Source organism: Paroedura picta, chromosome 10, assembly GCF_049243985.1.
Source record: "Paroedura picta isolate Pp20150507F chromosome 10, Ppicta_v3.0, whole genome shotgun sequence".
Taxonomy (NCBI): Eukaryota; Metazoa; Chordata; class Lepidosauria; order Squamata; family Gekkonidae; genus Paroedura; species Paroedura picta.
In genome coordinates this window covers 15,410,131-15,429,651 of record NC_135378.1, presented here as the reverse complement: position 1 = coordinate 15,429,651, position 19,521 = coordinate 15,410,131, and the positions used below count along the sequence as shown (strand labels likewise).

The following is a 19,521-nucleotide window of genomic DNA, read 5'->3' as shown; positions in this document are numbered from 1 at the left end:
TCCATTGATAGGGTGGCATCCAAGATCACCCCCATGTTTCTGGCTGAGGGTGAGATGTTAAGCTGCACCGCAGCCAAGGTGAGTAGACACGCTTCCTGATCTGCCATCTTCCTGCCCATCCACAGGACATCCGCCCTGTAGGGGTTGAGTTTCAGGCAACTCTGAGCCAACCATCTAGCTATGGCTTCCAAATATCTGATGAATGTATCCAGGGGGAGATAGAGCTGAGTGTCATTTGCATATTGGTGACAACCCAGCCCGTAGCTCCGGACCAGCTGGGCCAGGGGGCGCATATAGATGTTAAACAAAGTAAGGGAGAGTATCGCCGAACACCAGCAAGGAGGAGCTTTCTCTAGGTATCTGATTCCATTGCTGAACAACTTTTCCTGTAAAATAATTTCCCCCTAACATTCAGCTGGTACCTTTGTGCCCATCATTTAAACCCATTATTGCAAGTCCCTGAGGAAGGCACTGGAAAACCACCCCATATTGAGTCTGCCATGAAAACGCTAGAGGGCGTCACCCCAAGGGTCAGATATGACCTGGTGCTTGCACAGGGGATACCTTTACCTTTTTTTTTTTTGCAAGTCCCATTCTGTGCTGCCAACAGGAACACCTCCTCCCCCCCCCCCCATTGACAGAGAGAGCAGTCATGTCCTCCTAAATCTTTGCTTCTCCAGACTGAACAATCTCAAGTCCCACAGCCTTTCCTCGTAGGGCTTCTTGGTCTCCAGGCCCTGAGACATCCTTATCGCTCTTTTGTACCTGCCCTGTTCTGTCCACACCCTTTTGGAAGTGCACACAGGTGTGGCCTTGACCCATTCCACACACAGTGGAAAAATGCTGGACGTATATCTGTGCTATAGCTGCTGGGTTTTTTTGAGGGGAGGGCGCAGTGGAGTGGAGGATTCCTGAAGTGATAAAACTATGCTTATTTACTTTATTCCTTACTTGTCTCCCCAATGGGCACCCTATGTGGTTTACAGCATCCTCTTCCTTTTATCCCCACAACCTGCCTGTGAGGTAGGTTAGGCAGAGAGTGTGTAAATAGCCCAAGGTCACCCCTGAGATCCCACCCCAAGTGCCTGTTTTAACTAAATTTAACTCTGGTGTTTATGTGGTTAGGGAGCACAGAAGTAGCTAGCTTATTTTTAGTGGCAGCTTGACAATATTAACCATCAGGATTCACCCATGTTGGTGTCCTTGTTCTGCTACTTCACTCCTCTCCAGTTTGGTCCATTAATGATTTGGCATCTATCCACTGTTCCTGTGTCAATTCACTTTTCGTGGAATTGCAGACACTCTCTCTTTCCCTCATAACAATGCCCCTGTGTGTGTGTGTGTCCATGTACTAGTATTTCTCTTCTTTAGCTGCTGGTGAATTCGATTCAGTTGGAAGAAAGAATGAGGATCTGTACAAGAGAATAGAGAAGCCAGACTTAAAGCTTGGGAAAAGAAATTGACCATTGAAATTGACCTGCTGCTTGGTTATCCTTTAGATCAGTGGTCCCCAACCCCTGGTTCGGGGACCGGGACCGGTCCATGGATCAGTCGGTCCCGGGCAGCGGCTCCTTCTCTCCCTCCTCCCCGGCTGCTGCCTTGGTGGATGCCCTGCCGCTCTGCCGCCGGCTCACCTTTGGTGCTCTCCAGCGGCTGCCATGGCTGGGGGTCCCCCTCGGTGTGGCACTGCGCAGCCGCTGCTGACAGCGCCCCCCAGCGGACGACGGGAAGTCTGGGGTGCCAGTGGGAAAGCAAGTGGAGCAGGGGCTCAGGCAGCAGCGGTGACGTCCCTCAGCAAAAGACTACCCCCCCCCGCCTCAGTAAAATTGTCAAGCGTTGACCGGTCCCCGGTGATAAAAAGGTTGGGGACCATTGCTTCAGATGCCTTTCTGCAAAGATGCAGGCTCCCTAGTTTGCAGAACAAAATGCTCAAACGGTTAAGGAAAAGAACAAACTCAGGGGCAGCCTAGAGTGCTGTACAGAAGAAATACAGTTAATAAGTGTTTTAAAGAATTCAATAGAACGAGGGGCAATTTCAGACCTTTTTGAGACATTGCTTAAAAGCTGACTTGAAGTGATTAAACAACTGTGACCGTGTCACACATCCTATGTGGTATTCTGCATAAATATCAGCAGGAGAGCACATCATGATGTGCTCCATTCTGAATGTACCCTTAAAGAGATACTGTAAAAAAAATTAAAAATTGACACCCCATCCTTGCATTTAAATGGTCTACCAAATCTGGGATCTGCCTGATCTGAGAACTTCCACCCAGCAAAGTGATCAGCAGTGATCAGAGATACTTTTTCCTTCCACTCCAGGAATGGGAGATTGGCCCCGAGACCCTACAGTGTGAGTGGCGAGGGAGCTCTGAAGTATATTTATATTTATTTATATTTATTTTGATTTTTTTAGCCCACCATTCCCGAAAGATGGCTCATTGCAAGTTACAATAGTCATTTCCTAATAAAACCCATTAAAACCCCAATAATCAATTGACCAAGCAGCGAAAAACCCCTATCCCCACTCTCCAGACAGTACTAAAACTTTGAACCTGATCTGGGCCACACTGGTAGCCAATGCAGCTGTCTCAGCACTGGCTAAATGTGGGCCCTCCAAGATGTACCTGTGAGCCTTTTGCACCAGCTGCAATTTCCAGGTCAGGGACAAGGGTAGACCCACCTAGAGCGATTTACAGAAATCTAATCTGGAGGGGACTGTTGTATGAATCACTGTAGCCAAGCAATCTGAGGACAAATAGGGCACTAGTAGCTGTGCCTGGTACCTCCTGTGACCTGGACCTCTGTCGATAAGGAGGCATCCAGAATCACCCCCACGTTCTTGGCTGAGGGCGAGATGTAAAGCTGTACCCCAGCCAGATCACCCGCCTTCCTGCCCAGCCACAGGACCTCTGTCTTGGAGGGGGCTTGCCCAGCCCACTTCCAATGGGGAACTGACTCTGCCCTGTAAGCCAGACAGCCAACAGGCTATGATGAATGGGGAGCTGTAAAAAACCCCTCAGGGACTGGCAAGTATCTAGAGAGAGAATAGCTGAAAAAGGGGGAGGTTGCCTTTATTGTGGTGGTGGGGAGAACACATTTTGGAAAAACTGAAATATTTGCAACGTGTACTGTCCTGTCAAACCTGAACTGATTGTACTGCTTTAACAACATAAAACACATCATTTTATAATTTAGTTAGCATATAATGTTGGAATATCTGGCATATTTATGGAATTTATTTAGACATTATAAATGCCTTATCTTCGTACAGGTATACGAATACCTCTAAACATACCTAGTGAGAAAACTGTAAGCTGATGAACCTCATGCCGTCTTACGGCATGCACCTTAATTTTTGCGATGTGGTTTGAGAGTTCTCAGTTAACCTTTTGGTTCTCCTCTGAGGCTTTGGTGTAGTTTCTGCCCCACCTCCTTCTGAAAGATAGGGCAAGAAGCTGCTTGTTACCCAGTCTGTAGGTCTATGTGTCACGGTGGTTTGAGGGAGAGGTGAAAAGGGCAGCCGTATCAGGTCAGAAGAACAACAGAAGGCGAAATCCCTGCGTCCCCCCCTCCTTCTAGGTGTAGAAATGCATCTTGGATTTAAGAGCTGTATAGATTTACAGCATGCACTCCATGTCTCTAAAAACCATTTCACTCATTTGAAAAGAAAAAAAATTCAGTACCCTCAAAATTCCAGTTTTTCCATTGGAAAAGTTGAAAAGGGCTCCAGAAAAGAAGGGGAAAACATTCCTTCCCCCCATTGTTTCCCCTGTTTTCCTCCAGGCCTTCACATCTCTACAAACCCCTGATAAACCTACAGGGAGAGCGGTATATAAATATATAATAAATAAATAAGCCATATGGCATGCAGCTGCCTTGTACATTAATATCCTGCAGCCTCTATAAACACTATGCTCTAGGTCAGGGGCAGTCAAACTGCGGCCCTCCAGATGTCCATGGACTACAATTCCCAGGAGCCCCTGCCAGCATTCCTGGCAGGGGCTTCTGGGAATTGTAGTCCATGGACATCTGGAGGGCCGCAGTTTGACTACCCCTGCTCTAGGTGAAGTGTTAGAGTCAAATGAGGCACAACTGGTGTTTAAATCTAGTGACCTGGCAGGTAGTTAAACGTGTCCTCCTACCTCTCCCTGATTCCCCAGCGGTGCAAACCACCACCACCACTTCCATGTACTGCTGTGCAGATGAGAGGCCATGACCTGGGGCTTCAGTTCAAGAAGGAGCTGCAGAACGTACCGTTCCAGGCTGGATGTGATTGCCGTTCTGAGAACCACGCCAATTATTAAAAATGGACCATAATCCTGCCGTTGTTTATCTGATCCCATTTATTTGAGAGCTACTGAGAGCTCTGAAAAATGTGGGTGAATGTAACCTCCTAGGTGTAGAGTTAATGGAGACTCATGATAGATCCATTACTTGGAGCCAAAGGACAGGGCAACTACTTGTGCCCATCTAATGGGACGTTGGGCTTTGTTTCTGAAACAGCTCCACACTTTCCAAATGGGAAAGATTTTCAAACTTGATGCATGATTTACTAAAAGGTATTTTGGCAATTTGAGTGTACTTAAAAGTCCCCCCCCCGCATGATAACCCCTTTCCTTTTAAACATGGTATGTGTACCTCACTGCATGTTTTTTAAACAACGTCTATGTTCCTGACTTCCTTTTTGCTTTTCACTGTAGCTCAGTCTGCACAGACCGGAGATTAAGTTAGAATCCTTGAAGGAAGACATTAAGGAATTTCTGAAGACATCAGGTGTGTAGTCTTTCCTTCGTTACATTTTAAGATATTAATTCTGTGCAGCGAGTGCTCAGGCTCCAAACACCTGCTTACAGCACGCTTTATTCCAGCCTTGTATATCCATCCATCTCGAACAGAGGTGGGCAAACTGTGGCCCTCCAGATGTCCATGGACTACAACTCCCATGAGCCCCTCCTAGTGGCAGGGGATCATGGGAATTGTAGTCCATGGACATCTGGAGGGCCACAGTTTGCCCACCCCTGATCTAGAACGTAAGCCATAAAATAGTTACAATCTAGGTTTGATAACTGTTGATTAATAACAATAGTGATAACAGCAATAACAATAACAGAACATTACTAATAACTAACAACTGTACTGTTAACTTATCAACTACCACCCCACAGATTAGTCAGTGCAAGCTTGTCCCACTGTTCACCGGTGTTACAAGTTCACTCAAGTTTTTGCTGTCAGGTCACAGCAACTGCTTAGGGCTTTCAGGGCAAGAAACTTTCAGAGGTGGTTTGTCATTGCTTGCCTCCATGTCACAACCCTTGGGGGTCTCCCATCCAGGTTCTAACCAGGGCTGACCCTGCTTAGCTTCCAAGATCTGATGAGACCCAGCTAGCCTGGGCCATCCAGGTCAGGGCCCATGATTTTGTACTAGCTGCTTATACCAAAATGAATCATTTATGGCAATTAAAAACCTAAAATCTCTCCCGCCCCCCTCCAGTTCTGATTTACAACTAGCTGCCTGGTAGTGCCTGTTATTTTCTAGAGGTGGCCAGGTGAGTAACAATTTACAAGTCCATTCCAATAATAGAAGCAAATTTTGGGGGGAACGCTTTCTGGACAATCCAGGGTTGTTGTGAGAGATAGGAAGTCAGGGCTGGAAGGGGACTCAGGGCCCTTTCATTCTCACTTGAAGTCCACGCACTCGGAACAAAGGCCCATAGATTCCAGGAGCTGTACTTGGCGCGTGGCGGTGGTGCCTGGGCGTTCTGGGGCTGCTAGTCTGCTGTCCACAAAACACATCCCATGGAGAAGAAACCCCAGGTAGTTTGGGAACCAAACAAGTTGAGTCTCTGGCATGCTTTTAGGAGTGGATTCTTCCTCCTTCAGATTGGGTTTCCCTCAAATGCTTGTGTGGCAAAAGGGCGCTTAGGGAGGTTTTGTTGGCGTTCTTATAACATGAGTTCTAACCTTTATTTTCATAACCTTTTATGTTGCCAGGATGGGAAAAGAAGCTGCAGAATGCTGTTTACAGTGAACTCAGTGTGTGAGTTTGTTTTCCTTTTTGTCTGTTTTTTGTCTAAGATAATTAAATATTGCTTATCTGCATAGGTGCGTGGAATATTAGTAGTACCATTAGTAGTACCATTTGATGCTTACTTCCAAGGAGGTCAGCATGCTGTACATTTTTCCTGTATGTAAGATAAAGTGTAATAAAGCCTTTTTGTGACATTTTAAGAGGTGTTCTTTAAATAATGTGTAATTCCATATATTTTAATATAAATTTGAATTGTGTGTTTTAATATGTTGTGATCTGCCCTGAGCCAACTGGGAGGGGTGGGTTATAAAAATAAAGATGTATGTATTGTATTGTATTGTATTGTATTGTATTGTATTGTATTGTATTGTATTGTATTGTATTGTATTGTATTTTTCACCTCCTCAAAAATTGAGTTTTCCCAGTGAGAGTTTGGATGAAGCCTTGCTTCATCAAAGGTAGCATCAATCAAAAATGTCTTTAGCCCATTTTCTCTGGATTCAATAGCTGAAATTGGTCCAATCTGTGGCTATTCTTTAAGTTGACCAAGGGTAGCAGTTCTCAGGCTTCCCTCCTAGATAGCTGGCTTCCCTCTCAGTACTAAATGATAGAATATCTAAGAATTATTTCTCATTTAGTTTTGGAAGATTTTTCTATCAAGGATTATGCCAGTTCAGCCAAGATACAGAACTAGAAGAAGAAGAGTTGGTTCTTACATGCTGCTTTTCTCTACCCAAAGGAGTCTCAAAGCGGCTTACATTCGGCTTCCCTTTCCTCTCCCCACAACAGACACCCTGTGAGGGGGGTGAGGCTGAGAGAACCCTGATATTACTGAAGAAGAGTTGGTTCTTATATGCTGCTTTTCTCTACCCGAAGGAGTAGCAGAGTGGATTACATTTGTCTTCCCTTTCCTCTCCCCACAACAGACACCCTGCGAAGGAGGTGAGCATGAAAGAGCCCTGAGATTACTGAAGAAGAAGAGTTGGTTCTTATATGCTGCTTTTCTCTACCTGAAGGAGTCTGAAAGCTGCTTACATTCACCTTTCCTTTTCTCTCCCCACCACAGACACCCTGTGAGGGAGGTGAGGCTGAGAGAGCCCTGATATTCCTGCTCGGTCAGAACAGAACAGCTTTCTCAGTGCTGTGGTGAGGCCAAAGTCACCCAGCTGGCTGCATGTGGAAGAGGAGCAGGAAATCAAGCCCATCTTGCCAGATTAGAACTCGGTGCTCCTAACCACTATACTAAGCTGGCTTTTCAGAACATCAGAAGAGCCCTGCTATCGAGTCCATCATCCTGTTTCACACAATGTCCAACCAGTTTCTCTAGAGAGCCAACGGTACACAGCGGCTGAGGGCTTCCCTGGTGTTTCCTTTTATCTCTGGGATTTAAAGGTTTAGTGTCTCTGAATATGGAGGTTCCCCTCAGTCCCCATGGCTAGGAGCCATTGAAAGACTTAACCTCCACAAATCTATCTGATCCCCCTTTAAGGCTGTTTATTTATAGAACGTGTGAATGTGGAAGCTTGGTGTTGTGATCCCCAGCCGGAGGTAAATCCCAGTAACCACAGGATCTGACAGCAGGGGTTCTCAGGCCATAGTCCAAAAATTCTGGTCTAAGGTCCGAAAGCACCATCAAAGGCAGAGTCAGAAGTCTGCCCAGGCTCAGGTTACTCAGTCTAAAAGGTGAGTGAAAGGCAGCCCAACAGTCAAGTGACAAAGCAGATCAGACAACTGTTGAGGTGTCAGCAAGGCTGCAGACAAGTCCTCTGCATAAGGATGTAGGGAGCTTCCTTACAGGTGTTCTTTTAACCCCATCGCTTTAGATGGCGATTCCGTATCTCATGGTAACCTTGGTGGAAAGTGCTGTCAAGTGGCAGTCTGCTTAAGGCAAAAGGCATTGAGTGGTGGGTTACCATTGCCTGCCTCTGCATCCCGACCTGGGTCTTCCTTGGTGGTCTCTCATCCAGGGCTGCTTAGCTTCTGAGATGGGAAACACTGGGCTAGCCTGGGCCGGCCAGGTGAGGGCCCTGGTTGCTTTACCCGGTATCATTTCTCATGTAAGAAGTATGGATGAAAAGCCTGAAATGATCTGTTATGAGGAGATAGGGCTTTGTCTGCAGTGACAGTACTGCTTAATAATTCGAATGAATTCATTTTCTGCTCCTCGATTGCAGAGGATTTGATTGGTTTGTGCGGACATTGTCTAGTGCTGATACGGATTGGTGTATTTATTTATTTTTGTTAGTTCCCTGATCGCATTATCTCTGCAAAGGATTGTGGTGATGAGTAATGATTCGATCAACCTTTGTTTTTTCTCTCTCTCCCTTTCAAGGTTCCCTGCACCGTGCCATCCGTCGGCACCTCCTGAGCACGTAAAGGAATCTTTGGCTTACATGAAGAAAGCCCAGGTTGGCGGTGATTAAACTTGGCTGTTATTGCAGGAAGTGATGGAGGAAGAGCCACTTAAGCGCGAAGCTAAATCACCCATCTTATCTGCCCAGCTCCAGTTAGATGCTTGGTCTCCCTCTGGCCTTTTCTATTCCTATGCTTAATTGCTGAGACACTGGAATCTATAGCCAGGGGTTTAAATGGCCTTAATGACCAATCTGGAATCCCCTCTTCCCCCTCCTTTCTCACACTTGGGTTAATATACATCATGAGCATTCAGGAGAGAATATCTTTCCCACCTTTAATGCCTCTGTAACCCCTCCAGCTAGTGTGGGAGAAGAGACTCCCGCTGAGGCGTGACCTGGATGCTGGCTCTGAGATTAGGAGATGCTGAAATGTTTGGGAAGCCTTTCTCAAGGTCATTCTGCTCTGTGTTAGAAAATAAAGGTGAGCGGCAGCTTCCTGCTTGCTCCCCCTCCGCGATTAGTTTCAGCCACTGCTGCCAGTCACCATTAAAGGGGTTAATCATTTCCTCTTTGCGATACCAGCATTTGCCCGTTTCCCCCCCCTTTACAAGCTCTTTTTGGTCTTGCGATCTGCACCCTCAGGACTGAAAGACCAGGCGCACCATTGCCCCTCAGAGAAAATAAAAGGGCTCCGCCAGTCACTAAAATTAAAAAAAAAGATAAGACCAAGGCTGATGGTGCAGAATGAAGTCAAAATATGTTTTACAGCACTGTTAAAATCACTCTGCCTTTCACCAACATGGGGAAGCTGTCAGTTTTGCTGCGTTCTGTCAACAAGAGTACAAGACTAGGCTGCTTCTGGAAATTGCAACCCGCATGCGTCATTTGGGGGACTTTGAATCCTGTGCTGAATTAGGGGATTACCGGCAGGGATATAAAGAGGACTCTGTCATGTTGGACTGTAACCTGGGGGTGCCTTTGCTGGAGTGAGCAGCAGTGGCCCTTGGGGATCAGGTAAATGGCACTGTCCAAGCAATTCTGCTTCTGGCCAATGCAGTACTCTGTTTCCTGCGCTGATTTTAAACGTGCTGAGGCCTTTCCCCTTGATTTGTTTCTCCCTTAAAAAGAGAACAGTGTCCGAGGGCTGTGATCTTGAGCATGAGGGACTGGGGTGTGTGTGTGAGTGCTCTCAAAAGACCGTTGAACTCTTTCACCTCTGCCTATTTTCCCATTCACAATTGCCTTCTCCTGATCGACGATTGAAGGGTGACATGACAGAGGTTTACAAAATCATGCATGGGATAGAGAAGTCCTTTTCTCCCTGTGTCTCACAATTCAAGAACTCGTGAGTACTCAAGGAAATTAGCAAGCATTAGGCTTAGGACGGAGAAATGGAAGTATTTCTTCACTCCGAGAGTCATTAACACGTGGAATTCACTGGTGCAGGAAGTGGTGGCTTCTGGAAGCATAGGTAGCTTCAAGAGGGGATTGAAGAAACATGGAACAGAAGTCCATCAATGACTGTTGGCTAGAAGGTATTGATGGAACACTTTATCTGGGGCAGGGATGCTCTGTATTCCTGGTGCTTTGGGGGCAACAGTGGGAGGGGGGGTTCTGGAGTTCTGGTGCTGTTGCTGGACCTCTAGATTGCACCTGGGTTTTGCCTCTATACACAGAGTGTTGGCCAGATCCAATATGGCTTCTTCTGTTTTCATGTTTCCCCCCTGCAGATGAAAAAAGTATCCATATCTACTTATTTATTTCAGTCATCCCATGCTTCTTTTCCCCAGTGGGGACCCAAATCACTCTACGTTGTCCTCTCCTCCTCCACTTTATCCTCACAACGACCCTGTGGGGTAGGTTAGTCCGAGAATGACTGGCCCAGGGTCAACTGGCGAGCTTCCACCACAGACTGAGAATCTATTCTCAGGTGTTCTCCAATCTCCATCTGCCCTGCCAGCCTACTGGACGTTTCTAACAATCTCTGCCTACAGTTGAACTTTATTTCTCGCCATGATGAATGCAATCCCATCAGCTGCTCTGAGGGCCCTCTTTACGAAGATGGCATTCCAGGACAGATATTGTGGATGTGGACAGATGTGGATGTGAAACATTGGATCATATAATCTTGTTTAGCCCATGGCGTGCTCTCTCTCTATTAAAATGACTAGATCCAATCCTGAGCAATTTAGTATCTCTTGCTAGATTGTACCATTTTAATTAAAGGATGAGGATCTGAGGATTACTCTAACAATACAAAAAGTCATTTTAGGGGTGATCACGTGGAAGGAAATGATGACCTTTTTATAATAAAAAAATTATAGCATTAAAACGTTTAGAAATGAAATAGAATTTAAAATATATAGCAATAGAAAAGGGCAAGAGTTCAGGAGCACCTTCAAGGCTAACCAAGTATGTGAGCTTTCGTGAGTCACTGCTCCCTTCTTCAGATACAGCTGGAATGTGAATGCATCTGTCTCATGCAACTCCTGAGAGCGCCTCCCCTGCCGTAAATGTTGTTAGACCTAGATCAATAATTTACTGTGGCCTTAGATAAAATTAATTGACTTTAAAAGGAGAGGAGTGGGGATTTGAACCTGGGCCTCCCAGCTCCCAGTTCAGCACTCTAATTCCTACACCAAACTGGCTCTGTGGAATTGAAATGCCTCTGTGTGAGAAAAATAAGTACAGACAGATGGGAAAGGCTTAAGCAATTGCTCTCTATCTCCCTATTAGACCTCTGTTCAATATTTTGTCCAACCATGTCTCCTTTTGATTTAAATTGGGGGGTGGGGTGGGTTCTGAGATAAATGTATATTTTTTGAGCCATTGCATGCCAGCCAGGCGCGATTCTTCCTCACCTGGATACATTTTTCTGTGTCTTCCTCCAATGACTCAGCGCAAGTTGTTTTGAGTTGTGCAGCTTGCTGGTAGAATCGGGCAGAAGCAAGCCCTTTGCACTTTCTGGGTGATTTCTGCGCTGGCGAGATGCTTGTTTAGCAAAATATGGCAGAATCTGTCCCCTTTCCAAATTCAGGCCCCAAATATACGAGTATTCTAATGTTGTACGTTTGTCCTTTGTTGCAGGGAAACTGGGAAAAACGCATCCTGAAGAGTCTAAACAGCATGTGCACAGAACTTGGCATTCCATTAGCACAGAAGGTAAATGAATGAACTCTTTTTTCCATTACTGTAATCTGTAGTGAAGACAAACCATATTTTAAAATGGGGTTTTTTTTAAAGACATATACAGCATGCTACTAAATGCTACTGGGTAGGGACTGATAAACCGAAGGCTTGGATTGGCTTGTTGATCCATGGACCTTGTTTTTGTGGTTCTCAGAGATCCATAAACGAGCAGAAGGAACTCCTCACGAAATGGAATGAAATGGGAGCAGACGAGCCAGGTACGTGAATTTTTGCTTTCTGAAATATAACATAAATATCAATACTCGTAGCAATACAGTGTCTCCAGGGGTAAGCAGGTTCTAACTTGAAGTTTAATCCCAGCAAGCCAGAGGTTGACCGATTGGGTGGAAGTCCCACTGCCCTGTGTCTGTTACTCCATGGGGTTTTCTCTACTTAGCTAGGGTTGGAAGGGGCTTCTGGGAAGATGGAAATGCTGGGAAGATCTGTGATCTTTGCGTGAGCAGATTCCTGGATCCAGTGCCCCATCTGTGCCCTCTTCAGTTCACTGTTCTCCTGTCTTAGATTGTTCGTTCGTTTGTTCATTTATTTATTTAGATTTTTTTTATACCGCCCTTCCATATGGCTCTGGGCGGTTTACATAAAATGTCATAGAACAGTTACATAGAACTACACAATGTATCAACCACACAAAGTTTCTACTACAATGATTGGCATCCATGAGCCTTGCAGACCAACATAGACAGGGCCTGTTTCCAAGGAGATGGCAACTGAAAACGGGTAGACAAATAACCAGCAGCAGGAGGGGAGCGTGTGGGCATGTGCTGTTGCGGGTATTCCAGTTTCTGAAAAGCGACCCTTGATTAGCTCTTGGTTTGTATAATTAAGGACTATTAGTTTGAAAATACCCCCTCCCCCCCCTCCTCCTTTTTTCTTGGCAGAATAGCATCTTCCATTTTAAGCCAGGAAATAAGAAATGCATCATGACGTCTCTTCTGGCCTGAAAATAAATCTTCAATTTATGGACTGCTCACACTTTAAGTAATGACAATAACGATGTTGTACTTTTACTAGATATTACCTGTGCTTTCAGGGTGCAATAGTTTGTAGAGATACGGCTGTGCAAAGGGGAGCAAGGATTTTAACCTTTGCTGGTCAGAACCGTTTGCGTGATGTAGTCTCCGTTAATCTAGCGCAGGGGTAATCAAACTGCGGCCCTCCAGATGTCCATGGACTACAATTCCCAGGAGCCCCTGCCAGCATTCGCTGGCAGGGGCTCCTGGGAATTGTAGTCCATGGACATCTGGAGGGCTGCAGTTTGACTACCCCTGATCTAGCACCTTCCAGTTTATCAACACAGAGCAGGTACATCAGATTGGTAATTGATAACAAAATGGCCACCCAGCCTTTTAGTGGAAGTGGGTGGCCACTGGAGTATGCATTTATTAGACACTCTGGGTATTAACAGTGCCTTCCAAAGCATAGTTACCGTCTTCTAAGCCTATAAAAGTCACTCTGATTTTTTGTAAATATATTTGTTTCCCATCTGGGGCCAACTTTGGTGCAGTTTTCACTGCAGATTTTAAGGATGCATTCTGCTGCATTATGGGAAATACAGGACAAGGTGACCAAACAAATTGTCTTACTGCCAGCTTTGTGATAAAAATGATCGGAAAATGTCTTTCTCTAGACTGGCATGCTTTTAATTGCAGCCAGTAGAATGTGCAGATGGTGTAGAGCAGGGGTGGCCAAACTCTGGCTCTCCAGATGTCCATGGACTACAGTTCCCATGAGCCCCAGTCTCCATGGAAATTGTGGTCCATGGACATCTGGAGAGCCACTGTTGTGCCACCCCTGGTGTAAAGCAAGCAGAAAAGCATCGGTTAATATTTTAATTAAATAACTGTACATCTCTTTTTTATTTCAGACCTAAGCCTTTTCCGGCCTGTTTACGCACCTAAAGATTTCCTTGAGGTAATTTTTGAATGCCTAGTGAGATTTTTGGTTGCAGGCTTTCAGAGCTGGGTACTAAATTTGCTTGGACATGACTGCTCAAATGGCTGAAATTGTCTTCATTGTGCAAAAGTTGTCTCACAACGTGATTTAAGGTTCCTGTGTTGCTGTCAGAATACAAGCAGTTCTCAGCCGAGCTTAAAGGTAAAAAGGCCTCACTACTCTAACCTCAATAATGTCACTGCAAGGTCCCCCAAGTTTTGAAGGCACTTCTATCTGGCAAGAGCGGATTCTCCTTGGCCAGATTATTTCAGTGTAATCCACGTTCTCCTTGGCCAAATCACTCCCGTTTAATGCCCTCCCCTTTGAAACCATCCGTTCCACCTGACAGCATCCATGGGTGACATCTGCAATTAAATCTAGGACAGGCAGAGCTTCATAGGCCCCTCTGCGGTGTTATCCCTTCACAATGAAATGCCTTGTATGATGGCTTAATTTGTTGGAACTCTGGTTAAGCGCTCATGAGATCTTTTTGATGGTCTGCTTCACAGTTTTTGATCTCTTTGCACAAAAAGGAGGGTACATGACTCGTTTAACAGGGCAATACAGATGGGATGTAGTTTCCTGCTCATGGCAGTGTCAGAGGCAGACAAAATTCACAGCAAGGCTTCTATAGAAAGAAAGCTTTGATTGGAAGTAGATCTGAACACTCAAACATCTGAAGTCAAGACTGTTCGATATCGGGGAAGCAAGCAGTTATCAATACAATTCTCCTGCTGAAACCAGACCCGTTCCAAGGGGAGGGGTGTTATCCTCCACCCAAGTGCCATCCTGGGCTTCCTGCCAAAATGTCTCTGTCAGCACGGCCTTGGTCAGCTCGGCGCCTCAAGCCGCAGATAAGAAGTTTTCAGGACACTGGTAACAAAGTATCACAGCAGGGAGAACATGCAGTGTGAAAAGCAAGAAGGGGGGATCAAAGGAAGGACAGAGGATCAAACAGGATACTACAGAACCATAAGCATAATGGTTACATGGGAAAAGCAGCAGAGGGTACACACACACAAAGATGGAGTCTCTCTGGTTCAGTTGGTTCAGACATGGCAGGGAGCAGGGGACTGATCCTGACAGGGAGGGAGGAGGAACCATTTTCTCTCTATCCTCTTCTCCCAAGGGCCTGTGTCTCCGAGAGAGAGTAGGTCCCTGGCCCTAGGTAAGTGTACCTGGCCTTGACCTGGGCCAGGGCATTTTCAGTCCTGACCCCAACCTGATGGAATGAGCTCCTGGGAGAGCTGAGGGCCCTGACAAACTCAGTATGACATCTACATCAACTCAAAAGAGTTGAGTTTTGGCAAACGCTGGCAGGGGCTCATGGGAATTGTAGTCCATGGACATCTGGAGGACCACAGGTTGACTACCCCTGCCCTCAGGCACAGCTGCCAAAGCTGGTAGTTCTGTTTCTAAACTGCAGAATGGAGCAGAAATGCAGCTTTCTCTGTAACATCAACGCGGAGGCAACTGGGTCAGGTTTATGGGGCCTCTTTTGAGTGCAGCAAGAAGCGCTGTGGTGTTGTTGTTTTCAGGCCAGAAAGAATACAGCTGGCTTCCTCCTCACATCCCAATTAGAGAGGGAACTGATGCACTTCTGCAGTGCATTTGATGGCCTGGGGCAAACAAGTTGCCAGTAGAAGAAGAAGAGGAGGAGGAGGAGGAGGAGTTGGTTCTTATATGCCGCTTTTCCCTACCCGAAGGAGGCTCAAAGCGGCTTACAGTCGCCTTCCCTTTCTTCTCCCCACAACAGACACCCTGTGGGGTGGGTGAGGCTGAGAGAGCCTGATATCACTGCTCGGTGAGAACAGTTTTATCAGTGCTGTGGCAAGCCCAAGGTCACCTAGCTGGCTGCATATGGGGGAGTACTGAGTGTCTTGCTGCAATCATTTAAAACGAGCGCTAATAGAGGCTGTTGAGTGTTGTCGCTTCCATCATATGAATGTTTAGACATGGCTTTGGAGAAGTTCTGTCTGCAACCCACGAATGCCAAGGGTCTCGTTCTCTGTCTGGCCAACATTAGGACCAATTGGATGAGGGATTCTTGAGCGTGTGATTCCCTGACTAGGCAGTTAATCTGCTCTGCCTAGCTGCAGTGACAGTACTGGAGGGAGCATGGTAACCCTTCTGCATGGTGCAGGACCCCCTCTCAGCCCATGTAATCCCATGGAAAGGAAGGGTCTGTCACACTGGTATCAGTTGTCCTCCCTCCTGTCTGCTCTTGCAGGCAAATTGAGGAGCTATTTGGGATTCTTGTTTTTGTTGCTTGTGTGTCACTATTGAACTGTTTTTTTTTCTTTTCTGCGTGTGCTTTGCTCCCTCTAGTGGTTGATTCATTATTATATCTCACTGTGTTTGGTGTTATCTCCCTACAGATGTCAACTGCAGGTTTTTATGCTGGCCATACAGTGATGTAATATAAATTTGACCACTAGAGGGTCAAAAACCTGTGTAGAAAAAAAGCAACCCTAAAGCAATAAAGGCACACAAGCAATGCAATGTTGAAGACCATTACCTCTACTTGGTTCTGCAACTGAGCTGTTTGCCTTACTTAAGGCTGTCCCCCTGTTTTGCTCCTTCCTTCCATGGGATAGTTTGCTCAGGGTTGTGACACACCCAGAGAGCTAATTTTGAAATGTTTCCATTCTTTCCCGTATGTTTTCTAAAATGTTTGCCAGAAAAAAACCCTTCAAAATGGATAAAAACATACTATTATGCTTAAAAGCTTTGGACACCAAAGAGCTAACTTTAAGTGGTTTCTTTTGGTTATATTTCCTTACTTCTGTATTGCAGCAAATGGGTGTCCTTTTCTTGGGTCAAGTCTGCATGGGGGGTTTTCTCTGAACCCGAATAAACCCCTCCCTTTGCACTTTATTCAATTTCCATTTTTATTTTGGATGGTTTAAATTTTCCCCCTGCAACATCCATGATCAAGTCTGTGGTGATGCTACTTTTTCTCCATGATACCCGGGAGTAGCTATAACTAGCTACATCTGAGAAAAGTGCTCCGAGAGCCTCAGTATTACAAGTGTAGATGTCGCATTTTGCCAGATTAACTTCCTTCCCCTTCTCTGCTCTTCCAGAGCTGACATATCACGGTAGTCTGTCGCTGATTGGTCAGGGTGTCGTCAAAGACTGTAGGAAAACCGAGTTTCCTGGTTGCCATTCCCTCACAAGTTTAATTTTTGCCCTCATTTTCAGGATCGTTTGTAAGTGACTGCACTCCAAAAGCCCACTCCTCCAAAGCAGAGATTTGTCTTTTGGAGTTTCTCCCCCCCCCCTTCTGACACTGACGCCCCCCCCCCCCCTTGCACAGGCAGAAGAAGAAGAAAAATAAACAAGCAGCCTCTTGCTCCATTTATCCTCCTGTGTCTTGCCTTGGCTGAGTTGGTAGACAAAAGGCAGGAAATAAAGCACTCTCCAGCCTTGTGCTCCTTCAGTGATGGCTGGAGCTTCATGCAACCACTGCTCCCCCCCCCCCACACACACACACCACCACCAATTAAGAGGGAAAGAGGTAGGAGACTAGCAATTGGGACAAAATAGAGTGCAGAAGTCACAGATTTAGTTGGGAAATATAAAGGCTGCAGATCTGTTAGAAGATCTGGCTTCAGATTGATTAGAAATCGACAGGATCAAGAAGGGGGGGGGATGTGGGTGCAGAAAAGGCCCTGGACACTCTGGGTTTGGTGTTCGGGTTAGGGAATTTCACACTTTTTGAGACTTAAACGCAAAATATTTCCCTCTCTGTTTGTCTCACTTCATTGGAAGAAAACAAAAATAGAGAACCCTAAAAGCATTTTTCTTTTGGACTGCTCATCAGATCTTCCATATATTGATCTTTGATCCAAAGATTAATTCAGAAGGGTAGGGAATGGCCAAGATCTGATTGTAAAATCCTGTTTTATAATTTTGCTGTCATCCCAGATTGCCTCACTCTGCATGGCACTAGCATGGCGTTGTGGTTAAGAGTGGCCGACTCTAATCTGGAGAACTACATGCAACCATCTGGGTGACCTCAGGCCTATCAACCTTCTCTCAGAACCCTCTCAGGCCCACCTCTCTCCTCAGAAGATACCTGTGGTGGGAAGAGGAAGGAAAGGCGATTGTAAGCTCCTTTGAGACGCCTTAGAATAAAGGGAAAAGAAGTATAAAAACCAACTCTTCTTCTGAATTTCATCCATAGTAAAAGCTGGGGTCTTCTGTTCCTTTACCCTTTTCTCAATAAGTTGTGGGGGAAACTAACCTGTACTAATTTTGCAAGTTGGGCTTTAGTCTCCAATTTCCACACATTTCTTAAAACTTGAAAGATGTATGTCGTGTTACGACTATCTTTATACAATGAAATATTAATACAGTTCTCCGTAATGGGTTTTCTGAACCAAAGCATACATGAATTGGGCTTGAGGATAGGTTTAAATATTGACTGCTGCACTTGGGTAAGAAAGTAAAATGTCAACATTAAAAGCTGTCTTGGGTGTTGCGCAACAGCTGGAAAGTTTTGATGTCTTTTTCCGTGAAGGGAATAAAAAGGTTGCAAAGACGGCGTGGAATTGCAAGGAATAGTAAGTTTAAGACCTAGGATCATAGAATCATAGTGTTGGAAGGGGCCACACAGGCCATCTAGTCCAGCCCCCTGCTAAGTGCTGGATCAGATTCAAGCATCCAGGATAAGTCTCTGTCCAGCTGCTGCTTGAAGACCGTCAGTGAGGGGAGCTTCTCACCTCCTTAGGCAGCCCATTCCACTGCTGAACTAGATTCATAGAATCCTAGAGTGGGAAGGGGCCACACAAGCCATCCAGTCCCACCCCCTGCTCATTGCAGGATCAGACTCAAGCATCCAGGATAAGTCTCTGTCCAGCTGCTGCTTGAAGACTGCCAGTGATGGGGAGCTCCCCACCTCCTTAGACAGCTGAACTACTCTGACTGTGAAAAAAAAATTCTTAATATCTAGTTTAAACCCATTACTGTAGGTCCTATCCTCTTCTGCCAACAGGAAACTTCCCCTGCCCTCCTCTAAGCAACAACCTTTCAAATCCTTACAGAGAGCAACCCTGTCCCCCTCTACCTCCTCTTCTCCAGCTCAACATTCCCAAGTCCCTCAGCCTGTCCTCACAGGGCTTGGTCCTGAGGCTCCAGATCGTTTTTGTAGCTCTCCTCTGTACTCTATTTTGTCCACATCCTTTTTGAAGTGAGGCCTCCAGAACTGCACCCAAGACTCCAGGTGGGGTCCGACAAATGCGACATACAGTGGGACTATGACATCTTGTGATTTTGATGTGATACCTCTGTTTATATAGCCCAAGACTGCATTTGCCTTCTTTACTGCCACGTCACAATGTCTGTTCATATTTAGCGTACTGTCCACAAGTATCCCAAGATGATGCTCACACACACAGCTCCCCAGAAGTGTATCTCCCATCCAGTATTGTGTGCTTCTCATTTTTGTGACCCAGATGTAGAACTCTGCTCTTCTTATTGAATTGCATCTTGTTCTCACTCACTTTTCCAATATGTTCTGATCTCATTGAACTCCATCTCTGTCTTTGGGGAGTTTGCTACTCACCCCAATTTAGTGTCATCCATAAATTGAATAAGTCCCCCTACCTCCTCATTCAGATCATTGATAAAAACGTTGAAAAATACCAGAACCAGTACTGAGCACCCCATCATTGACAGCCACTCTTTGGATGCGGTTTTCTAGCCAGTTCCCCATCAATCTAACCATCCAGAAATCCAGTCTACAGTCCTCCAGTTTATCCTTTAGAATGGTGGTCCCCAACCTTTTTATCACCAGGGACCAGGCAACACTTCACAATTTTACTGAGGCCCAGGGGGGTAGTCTTTTGCCAAGGGTCGTTGCCGCCTGAGCCCTGCTCTGCTTGCTTTACTGCCAGTGCCCCTGACTTCCCACCGCCCACTGAGGGGCGCTGCCAGCAGCATCTGCGCAGTGCCACGCCGAGGGGGAGCCCCAGCCATGGCGGCCGCTGG

General features: G+C 45.9%; 1 protein-coding gene across 2 annotated transcripts in view; it reads left to right on the top strand.

Moving 5' to 3' along the window:
- The window catches only part of TBC1D19 (TBC1 domain family member 19), a 116,417-nt gene that overhangs the window by 18,771 nt on the left and 78,125 nt on the right, over positions 1-19,521 (top strand). For both annotated transcript variants that reach the window (XM_077301474.1, XM_077301473.1), the window contains exons 2-7: positions 4,704-4,776; positions 5,995-6,040; positions 8,364-8,439; positions 11,473-11,547; positions 11,729-11,792; positions 13,460-13,506. In XM_077301474.1, the coding sequence (XP_077157589.1) occupies positions 4,704-4,776; positions 5,995-6,040; positions 8,364-8,439; positions 11,473-11,547; positions 11,729-11,792; positions 13,460-13,506 (381 nt within the window). The remainder of the gene's footprint in view (positions 1-4,703; positions 4,777-5,994; positions 6,041-8,363; positions 8,440-11,472; positions 11,548-11,728; positions 11,793-13,459; positions 13,507-19,521) is intronic.